At 36.7% G+C, this 12114-nt stretch overlaps 1 protein-coding gene across 1 annotated transcript in view; it reads left to right on the top strand.

Annotated features, from left to right (window-relative positions):
- LOC115227194 (synaptic vesicular amine transporter-like) overlaps positions 1-12114 on the top strand; it is a 94132-nt gene that overhangs the window by 22744 nt on the left and 59274 nt on the right. Inside the window, 4 exon segments of the mRNA XM_036500651.1 lie at positions 2815-2971; positions 5656-5965; positions 7868-7926; positions 10267-10350. Of these exon segments, the coding sequence (XP_036356544.1) occupies positions 2833-2971; positions 5656-5965; positions 7868-7926; positions 10267-10350 (592 nt within the window). The 5' untranslated portion in view covers positions 2815-2832.

The following is a 12114-nucleotide window of genomic DNA, read 5'->3' on the forward strand; positions in this document are numbered from 1 at the left end:
TAGAAAAAAAAACACCTTTTATCAATTAAAAATGAGCAATTAAATTACACCATCTAGAAAATTGCATATAATAAAAATATTAAAAATAAAACAACAATAATATACCAATGATTAAGTAAATTGCAAAATAATAATAAAAACGTATATATTAAAAGAAAGTCATTGCTGATAGTCAGGGATGTAGTCTCAATCGAAAGTTTAGTAAAGAAATATTCTTTTAATGAGAGGACTATAAGTAGAAAAATTATAGAAAAAATTATAGAACTATAGCAAAAGACACAATGTAAAAGATATTTAAGAACATCTTAATCTGAAGTAACCATAAAGAATATGGGACTAGAGTAAAAGAGGTAAAGAAAAGGTTTAATATAAAAAAATAGTTGAGAAATCTTAATCAGAAGTAAACGCAACTAATGGTCTGATATGTAAAGCTTGATCACAGCTTACGGTAATCGTAGTTAATATGTGTTGTAAAGAAAAGGTTTCCTAACGAGATGCGGGCACATTACAATAACCCCTTTCTAGTTCATAGTAGCGAGCACCTCACTACAGTAGAGTGCATAGTACCTCACACCGCTAGTATGAGGCGCTGCGTGTTTGACAGTCGGTCAGGAGATTGAGTAATCTTTGCTTTGTGGTTTAGACTCCCATATAATCTTGGATAATGAAGTGAAATTAGCCTTGCTTTCATTCGGAAAATTATATACAGTACGTGGTTACTTCTCCTTTCCTCATTTAAATTATTACTTTTATTATTCACTCTGCGGGTCTTATACTAAACCTGCTAGATCTTGCCATAGAGTTGTGTAGTACTCCCTTTATTTTCAATCAGTCTTACGAATCTCCTTTGATTTTTGGAATATTACGCTACCCACAATTATAATTACCCTCCCTCTCTCTTTATCTCTCTCTCTCTCTCTCTCTCTCTCTCTCTCTCTATATATATATATATATATATTATATGTATGTATGTATATATATATATACACATACATCTATGTACATACACACAACTATATATATATATATATATATATATATATATATAGTCGCCATGATAGATCGGTAGCCACTACACACATTTTTTCTCTCCTTGTTTTTTCTGTGTCCCTTTCTGTAGAAGAGCGTAGGCTCGAAACGTAAAATACTTTTTCTATTCTTGAGCGTTATACTAATACATCTATTTGTTTTGTACACCACCTGTCTTCGTCTTTTGTTGTTGTTTTTTTCGTGAACTCTCCCCTATATATATATACATACATATTTACAGGAAGTTAATTATATGGTCGATCATAGAGTGACCAATGGTTTTGCATCTATAAAGCGTTTGACCATATAATTAACTTCCTATAAGTATCAGGTATTTAAGAATGAAATGTCCGATTTTCTTATGCACCAAGTTTGACAGTTGTTAACTCTAATGTTTTATCCTGACAATTCTTTGTTTTACAACATTGAAGAGTTACATGATCACTTTTCGAAATGCAATTCCTGGTGTTTGATTATGTTGTGAGTTTTCTCTTGTAAATCAATTTTTGTGAGCCCATGGAGAGATAAAATAATTCGTGTTATTTATGAAAATGAGTTCCGTCGTGGAACCAGTGCAACCCAGACAGCTCGAAACATCAATGAGGTGTTTGGTGAAGATGTGGAGAATGAGCGCACTGTACGTCGATGGTCTGAGAAGTTCCGGTCTGGTGACTTTACTCTTGAAAATCAGCCCCATAGTTGACCTAAGACTAAGGTGGATAATGATGATCTGGAAACCGAAGTGGAAGTGGATACATCTCAAACGACGCTTGAGTTCGCCGCAAGGTTTGATGTTTCGATTCCAACTGTATTGGACCATCTGAAACAAATCAGCAAGGTAAAGAAGCTGGACAAATGAGGACCACACAAACTGAATGAGCATCAAATGACACGTCGGCTTGAAACTTTCTGTTCTTTGCTGTCACGGAATAAAAGCGAACCATTTTTGCATCGTATTGTTATGTGTGATGAAAAATGGATTCTTTTCATAAATAGCAAGAATTCTGCATGGTGGTTGGATAGAGACGAAGTGCCAAGACACAATCCAAAAAAGAATATTCACCAAAATAGCTAATGGTATCCGTTTGGTTGTCCAGGGCTGGTGTCATCCACTAGACCTGTTAAGTCAATTACAGCGGATGTATACATTAACCATTTGGATGAAATGATGAGTGAACTTACAATTTAGCAACCGAGATTGGTGGTGAATAGGGACAGGTCAATTCTCTTGCAAGACAATACTCGACCACATGTTCAGCAAAGAATGCTACTCAATGTCCACAATCACTTACTTCATCACTTTTAATTTCTGTCTCTCTTTGTTTCTCACTCTTTAGTGACAACCTCTATGGGTCTCGAAACTCGTTAGATTTACTGGTTAAAACCATCACAAAAATTACTCCGAACTATATTCTTCCCCACGCTCTTCTTTGTGCAATGTCTTCAACACTACATCATAAGCAAAGCTCTATGTGCTGGCTCTTTTAGGAAACATCCATTCCTGTGAAATCTTACTTTGCTTCACGCCTCTTTAACATTCCAAACTCAGTTCTAACCCACTTTCAGTCCAAAAAACTCATTCCAGATACACACTGAATTCATAAACAACAACCTGAAGAGCGAGAATGTTCCACCAATAATCTTATGTATGTATGTATGTATGTATGTATGTATGTATGTATGTATGTATATATGTATGTATGTATGTATGTATGTATGTATGTATGTATGTATGTATGTATGTATGTATGTATGTATAATCCTATTTATTATTTTTCTTATCAGATCAACGACAGCGATAAAATGGTTTTACACACCATTTCTTTGTTCAATTATGGAATTTACTCAGACGTATTTATCCGGATATTTCGGTCTCGACGTATGGTTCTTTTCATTATATTTTACACACTTCTCTTGGATAATTTCCTCCTCACAGCATTAGGTAAGTTACAATTCATTGACTTTACATATAACACCAAATCATTTTGTTGAATATTCATCAATGTTGACGTTGTTATTATTTTCCTAACCGATTTATTGTGAGAAGTATTCTATGACCATCTCAACTTATTTTAAGATACTAGGTTAAACTTTAGGAATATTTCTGGTAGCTCTTTTTTCCTGTGTAACTACTGACTTTGTTATTCATTTAACACCCTCTACAAATACACAATAAAAAAAAACTTCCAAGCTGAAAATTATCCAGGTATGTTTGTATTTAAGGATTAATTATTTCAACTGCTGTGTGAAATTAACAGCGGACCTTCAAGCAATCCAGGGAAGATTCACAAAGAAGATCGTCTCTTTGCAACAGTTCAGCTACTTGGAAAGGTTGAAACAGTTAAGACTCTACTCCCTGGAGAGAAGACGGGAGAGGTATGCAGTAATATTTACCTGGAAGATCCTGGAAGGAATTGTGCCAAATTTTGGCATTGAAAGCTAAACCAATGCCAGAACGGGACGATGCTGCATAATGCCAAAAGTCCCAGCAATGCCATCACGCTTCAGGACCAGCTTCTGCAACAGCCTGGGTTTCAAGGGTTCACAGCTTTTTAATATTCTCCCAAAGAGTCTGAGGAACTTGCACAAAGTAGATGTAGGGGATTTTAAATCAAAGCTGGACCGCTTTCTGTCGAGAGTCCCAGATGAACCTACCTCACGGCAAGAGGTGTAAATGAGAGTAGCTATGTCAAACTCCATTCTTCACCAAGTGCCACATATTAGAGGAGGTTCTTCGTAATAACAGTGTAGCAAAACGGCGGTGCATCAGCATGGCCACAGCTCTGAGCTGAAACTAGAGAAAAAAAACTGCTATTGAACTAAAGAATAAATTGTCGACACTGAGTATGCACACAATAAATGTAAACAAATCCCTATACAATCTCTCTGTGGGCAGACAATAAAGGTTCAACTGGTTTCGATCCTACTTGGGACACTCAACAGTTTACTGTTCACAGGGATAATGTACACACACACACACACGCGCGCGCGCACGTGTGTGTGCATGTATGCATGCATGCGTGCATGCGTGTCTCTTCTAGATTTAAACATTTAAATTCTTCCTCTGAAGAAGGAGCTTGTTTCTAACAAAGATACAAAGTTCCTTTCTTTGGAATGTAGATAGCGAAAACAACGTCACATTTTAAACCCGAGAAAAGCCTTGCATAGTTTTACTGTTTCTCTTACAGATCGTATTTGTAATATGCGAATCGGTTGGTTGATTACTTTTTCTGAAAATGTATGTATGTACGTGTATGTATGTATGTGTAAATTGACACTTTATACATGTGTTTCAGTAAGCATATAACAGATGGGTGTACACTGACCTCTAATTTGGGTTCAAACAGAGCTTGAATAGGAGTCTATTTGCAGTTTCCCGATGTCTTCAATTACGCATGTAGTGTTGATTAAACTTGTATAATTACTCTATATATTTTACTCAAGAATGCAATCACAGTCTCAAAGACACTCTCAATTGTCCATCCATAATTAATTCAACTACCTGGCAGCATTACACTGCTTTTGCAAATCGGGTTTTCCGGTTTAATGAAATCACTACATTCAGTGACTAAACACACACACACACACCGAGTGTCTCTATGGATAGATACGCGATCGCAGTTCCTAATGAATATCTCAAATAGGGTCGAAACTGCTTCTTTTTCTGTTCACAGAGAAATTTTATTGGTGTTTGTTTACATTTCCTAGTGTTCTCAACACAATATCAGCTAAAATTTGTTTTACCACAATAGTTTTCCTCTGTAATATAGGAAACACTGAAAGGCTGAAGATACGCTGGAGCTGTGTCGGGTGATGTGTTGCTGGGTGACTCAGAAGAATAGAGAATGTTGTAAGAGAGAGAGAGAGAGAGAGAGAGAGAGAGAGAGAGAGAGGATGGTGTAACTGATTTGTAGTGTAATGTGGGTTTGAACTGAATTTTGTAAAGACTGAAGTATTTCTAGCTTCGAAGATAAAGTCTGACATTTGGGGTGGAAATTGTGCAACATTACTGATATTTGGTCACAATTAAAGATCATCTGATGTTGTGAGGTTTAACATTTTAGTGCGTTTCAGGATCTTAGTTGTGTGTTGGTTCGGAACATGAAGAGTATAGTTCAGTATGGCTGTTTCATGTTGATGATAGAGATGAGGTTGTTATGCTTTTCTTATGTTTCTTGGAAAGATGAGGCTGACAGTGCATGCAGCAGATATTTTCAATTAATTTCCTGTTTCTAAAAATTTTTAAACTAATTTAATTTAATTTACCAAAATTGGTGCGGCGTTAGAAATTTACTATTGAAACTCTAGAATCGACTAACAAAAGAAGAAAACTAAATCCTTTTTTATCTATCTCATCGTCCAATTTCGATCTGAGTTCAATTTTCAATAGTAGCTTAATTTTAAATCCGATTTAATACATTTGCACACACTTTTAAAATCTCCACCACTTTATTTTTTACCCTTTCTTTTTTTCCTTTTCTTTTTCGTGTTTTTTTTTCTTTTGCAAATATTTTATATTTTAAGATTTCAAACAGCAAATTATTGATGTGATAAAAAGATCATTTCATATCAGTTCTGATCTGCCATATTTTATATTCTTCCCACTTTTGACTTTTCCCGTTTCAGTACCGATTATCCCAGATTATTTGATAGAGAAAGACAAAGAACAGCTGAAACAAACCTTAAGAGGATATCATCTAAAAGTCTTTGATAATCGTACAAGTTTACAAATCGTAGTAAACCGGACTCAATATATAAACTTCACTGGCAACTTTAGTAACAGTCCGGATGTGGGTGGAAGATTCAGTATTGTACAAGATATCTTCTCCATACCATTAAATAAGCTCAACGAAAATACACGTGTCGGCTGGCTTCTCTCTTCCAAAGCGATTGTTCAACTCATGTTCAACTTCCTCGTAGGACCATTTACAAACAGGTAAGGCAACTATAGCTTTTACATGAGTTTATATATATATATTTTTAATATTGGTTTCACATTTTGGCACATGACCGGCAGCTTCAGGGGAGGGGTAAGTCGATTACATCAGCCCCAGTAATCAGCTGGTACTTATTTTATTGACCCCGAAAGGAAGAAAGCAAATTCGAACTCACAGCGTAGCGACAGACGAAATGCCGCTAAGCATTTTCCAGGCGTGCTAACGTTTCTGCCAGCTGCCGCCTTAAAATATTCTTCTTTTCTCTAAGCACAAGGCCCGAAATTTTGGGGGAGGGGTAAAGACGATTAGATCGACCTCAGTGCGCAACTGGTGCTTCATTTATCGAATAATCGACTTAATCTGTTTGTCTGTCCTTGTATGTCCCCCCCTGTGTTTAACCCCTTGTGGGTAGTAAAGAAATAGGTACTTCGTCTGTTGCTACGTTCTGAGTTCAAACTCTCCCGAGGCTAACTTTGCTTTTAATCCTTTTGGGGTCATTAAAATGAGCACCAATCAAGTACTGGAGTCGATGTATTCAACTTCACTCTCTCAAAATTGCTGCCTTTCTGCCAAAATTTGAAAGAATAATATTTCACCATTTTTCTGATTTTCTTTTTTCGTGAGTAATTTGCTTTTCGTTTGTTTGGTTTTGCGTAAGTTGTTGTTATTATTATTATTATTATTTGAGGAATATTATTCCTAACTTACAGGGAAAAATTCAAATATATACGTTTTTATTTTATTATCTTTTTTTTGCAATTTACTTAATCTTCGGTATATTATTGTTATTTTAATTTTAATATTTCTATTATATGTAATTTTCTAGATGGTGTAATTTAATTGTTCATTTTGAATTGATAAAAGGTGTTTTTTCTAATATATATATATTGTTTTTTGTGAATTCTCCTTGTATATATTATTATTATTATTATTATTATTATTATTATTATTAATTATTATTATTATTATTATTATTATTATTATTATTATTAGGGAATATTACTTCTGAGTACGCAGGAAAAAGACATTCAATTTAGATGTACTAAAATGAACATCTCTTAATGTTTAATTCGTATATATAAAAGTAATTTTAGAGACAGAACCACCTTCAACTAAATCAAGACTGAAAGATTTTATACCCTACTACTCCATAAAATGTTGAATATTAAATCTTATACTAACTATATCTATTCTGAATACCGTATTTTCCGTTTATAAGACTACACGTGTTTCATGAAAGTACATCGGTATTGATTAGATACGAGGTATCTAGTTTCAATACTTACTCGGGTCGACATACTCCCAATCTTCAGGTCTGGATTCCTCAACATTTTTCACTGCCCCTGATTCTTATATACCTCCATGATACTTTTTATCTTCAATGTAATCTTACTTAACATGCACAAATGAATAGAAATACAAATAATAAATAAATAAAAATAATAACTGAATACTAAAAATTTAAGGAGTAAAAATGTAAGGAATAAAGATTGGGAGTATGACGACCCGAAACTAGATACCTCGTATCTAATCAATACCGATGTACTTTCATGAAACACGTGTAGTCTTATAAACGGAAAATACGGGATTCAGAATAGATATAATTAGTATAAGATTTGATTTTTAACATTTTATGGAGTTGTCGGGTATAAAATCTTTCAGTGTTGATTGAGTTGAAGGCGGTTCTGTCTCTAAAATTACTTTCATATATATATATATATATATATATATTATATATATATATATATATATATATATATATATATAAACATAAACCAGAAGGGAACTGCCTGGAGGGTAGTGTTTCTGTTACAGGATGGATGTGTGTGCGTGTGTGCATGAGTGTGTATGTGTGTTTATTGTGCATTATTTCTTATATATTTGGTTGTTTCTCTTTGAAGATGTGGTTATGTCATCCCAGTATTTGTTGGTTGTTTGATCATCATGCTATCTGCCTGTTGTAAGTACTTCACTTATTATACACATACACAAACTACAGACAGTTATGATGTGTGTTCGAGCGTGAGTACGTGCGCACGCGTGTGTAATTCGTGGAATTCCATCTGAATAATATTCATTCGCATTATCATAAATATCATTACACAATATAACATTCTCGTCTTTTTATTCTGATGATGGCTGGAGGTAAATTCACAAGAAGATACAGAAACTCGACGAAGGCTGCACTTGTATGCAAGGCTTACAATGAAACATAAATATGGTTGATGATTGTTTCAATAAATGCAGTCCTAGCTACTATAAGTTTTGCTCCAATATGGGCAAACATACTGGAAACAAAAACTATAAAATTATCGTACGAGAAAGTAGATGGATGCAATGAATGTTACGTTGTTACGTAGGTGGTACGAAGCTTCCAAAACCTTTGTACCGAAGACATCTTAAATTTATGAAAGAGAGGGAGAATAGGAGGTTGTAACATTCATGCCTTTCCTAACTGATTAAAGACGAAAATGATTTGAAGCCCACCTGGGTAGCGAAACCGAATTCCTGACTCAGATAACATGGACGTAACCATTGCACTCTCATCGCATGACGATCAGAAATATCCATCAAATGGTTGCGTGGCCGTGTAGTTAAGAATTCTCCCTTGTATGTTTCCAAATTCGACCCATTGTATACCATCTAGAGTAAGTGAAATCTATCATACAGTCACCCAAACTGTATGAATTAACTTCAGTGGACGGAAATTGTGCGGAAGCCCGTTAACTGAAGTGGTTCTGTATTTCGGCTTCGAACCTATCCTTTTTCTTGATAATCTCCCGTGTCCGAGAAAGAGAATTTCACAATTTCTTGCCGAACAACCAGCCAAGATGATTTGCTTATAGCCATCAAATGTTTGTCTTGCATATGAATTCTTTCCCACCATCGGATCGGTATTACTTGTTCCATGCGTCAGATGTCGAAGTCATCGCAGAACGACGTAATATGAAGTGGTTTGCTGAAGAACACAACGCACCGCCCAGTCTGGGAAATGAAACCACGACCTCGCGATCGTGGGTGCAACACCCTAACTGCAAAGTCACGCTGCCTCACAAACTGAGTCTATCACCTGGTCTTACATAATACTACATGGATGCCTTTAATGGATTCCATTCTGTTGTAAGCATTCGGAGCGAGTTTCAGATCTAAAGATATGAAGACATTTCCTTCTCTCCACCCGTCTCGGAAGTCTTGCAAAAAAGTCATTGACATTGCAACCTCCCCCACTAACTAAGTTATAAAGAAATAAGTGTGAACTACGAATTCTGGGTATGCACCCTTTCTCGTCATCAGTTTGTTGTCTGTGTATGGTAGGTTTGGTAGCCTTCAACTAACACTATCTCATCCAAGCCCCGGCGGCGCAAGTTGACCAAAATTGAGAGTATGATAGAAGAAGGCTTGCTCTTCCTTCCGTAGAAGAAAAAATTCAAATCGGACCGTATTAACACCAAAAATTATTTACATCAAAAAGGTGCTTTTTTTCTATGAAAATCCCTATTTTTTACGATTTTTTGACTGATGTTTCGCCATTTTTCGGTGTATTTCAATCAGGAAAATGTTCGCTTAAAGAGAATAACTAGCTACATAATGCAAAATTTTTACTTTTCAAATATTCCATTTCTATAGGGTCGAAACAAACCCGAGCAACGCCGGGCGATACTGCTAGTATTGTATAAATTCAAACTGAAACAGCAACCTCATTTTACGTCGCCCCAGCCCACTCAGCTATAAATAAGTATCAGTGGGGTACTAGTGCTACTTTCTCTCCCCAACCCACCCACCAATAACATCCTTATTGTACTCCAGTGTCAATGTTGAGGGGGTCGAAAGAGTGTCTATGTCCATTCGCTACACCATATGTGCCCCAAAAAATTAGTGAACGCATGGCACCCACTCGTTCGCGAGTGACAGCTGACTGTAGAACTAGTAAAAATATCGGGTACTCCATTACATTCAAACTTTTTACCGAAACTAAGATCTAACTCACCAATTCTACTGTCTTTAGATAGTGTGAAGACAAATCTGGAGGTGTTTCTACCTTATTAAACTTTCTCGGTGAAGCATAGTCTAACACATATTAGATAATATAATTATACACACAGAGACACACGAGCAACAACAAAAATTACACACTCAAACAAATAAATATATTCATTTGCACACCTTTTCTCCCACTTATACACATATATGCATATATACATATTATATATTTGTATGTATGAGTGTACGTACGCATATTATTGAATCGTATACGTATATATATAGTCATAAAATATTGTTTTGTTGTATTTCTCTTCAGTGTTCATATTTGGTGAAACCTATATACCATTGTTCATGGCGCGTTCCTTACATGGTTTGGGATCAGCTTGTGTGACTATAGCGGGTAAGTAATCGCCATATTTCTATTGTCTTTGTTTTACTAGTTCGGGGCGTCCTATGGGACGACCTAGATGAGATGAAGATAGCTGTTAAGCTAAATCTACAGTCGTGGCCAAAAGTTTGGAACATAGGTCTGAAACTTAGAATTTTTATATTAAATGCCCAAAGAAGTACTTAATATGCAATATATTATTGCTTAATCAAAAGTTTGGAAAATACACCTGAAAATTAGAAGTTTTATATCAAATGTCCGAAGTTATATTTGAATTGAATTATACTTGGGCATAGCTATTTTAGTGGAGGCGCGTGGCTTAGTGGTTAGGGTGTCTGCATTATGATCGTAAAATTGTAGTTTCGATTCTTGGACCGGGCGACGAGTTGTGTTCTTGAGCAAAACGCTTCATTTCACGTTGCTCCAGTCCACTCAGCTGGCAAAAATGAGTAACACTGCGATGGACTGGCGTCCCGTACAGCTGGGGGACACACACGCCATAGAAACCGGGAAACCGGACCCATGAGCCTGGCTATGCTTGAAAAGGGCGCATTTATTTATAACTATTTAAATTTTTTTTTTAATGTTCCAAACTTCTGGCCACGACTGTACGAACTGATTTCAATTCTCCGTTGGTATTATTTGTCCTAGTGTCACTTATATCTTTGGAAAAAGTATGTGCACTTTATCGTCACCTTTTCACTCTCCATTGTACTGTTATGTTTTAAGCCAGCAAAGTAAAATTTCTGATCGTCATGCAATGAGAGTGCAATGGTTACGTCCATGTTATCTGAGACAGAAATTCGGTTTCGTTACCCTGGTGGGCTTCAAATCATCTTCATCTTTTATCAGTTAGGAAAGGCATGAATGTTACAACCTCCTATTCCTCCTCTCCTTCATAAATTTAAGATTTCTTCGGTACAAAGGTTTTAGAAGCTGCCCACCACCTACATAAACACGTAACACTCATTGCATCCATCTACTTTCTTTTGTCATATTTTTCGGGATGTTTTATGTTTTGTCAATACACACACACACACATACTGTAATTTTTATATACAAGATACGATCGCAGGTCGCACCCGGGCGTCGGGCCTAAAAACGGCTTTCGGCAACCGCCGGCGCCCTCTCGGCCGGTTCAGGGCGGCGCACCCGCGCTCGCCCCCCCCCCCGGTCGCGAGGATACGGTCGGCCTTCCGCATTGGTCGCGGCGCAAATATTAGACTGAGACCGACGCGTACGGGCCGTCGCAGCAGCCGCCGCGCCTTCCGCGCGCGGGTCCTAGGCGTGCGGCGGCTTCAAGCCTTTTAAATGGTGCTGCCCCAGCATGGCCACAGCTCGTGAGCTGAAACTAGATGAAATAAAAGTAAAAATAGAAAATAGAAATAATCGAGTTAGTTTTTGTAGCTGACGAGGCGGAATGACGCGGAAACGCATGCGTCCTACGATCTAATGACGTCACCCACAGCCCAAAGCAAACCCACACTGAAGGATTTTCTTCCGGGACTATTCTTGCAGCATCAGGTCTTATCACGCCCGGTTTCAACTGAACGTGATAAACATGACTTTACACCATTATATGAACGCACACACACTAACACACATACACATACTCACACACACACACACACACACACAAATACACACACACACAAATATACACACATATGTATATGTATGTACACGAAGTGGTGTACATACACACACACACACACATACTCACACACACACATAGACATACACACACACTCACACACACTAATATACACATACACA

Source organism: Octopus sinensis, linkage group LG2, assembly GCF_006345805.1.
Source record: "Octopus sinensis linkage group LG2, ASM634580v1, whole genome shotgun sequence".
Taxonomy (NCBI): Eukaryota; Metazoa; Mollusca; class Cephalopoda; order Octopoda; family Octopodidae; genus Octopus; species Octopus sinensis.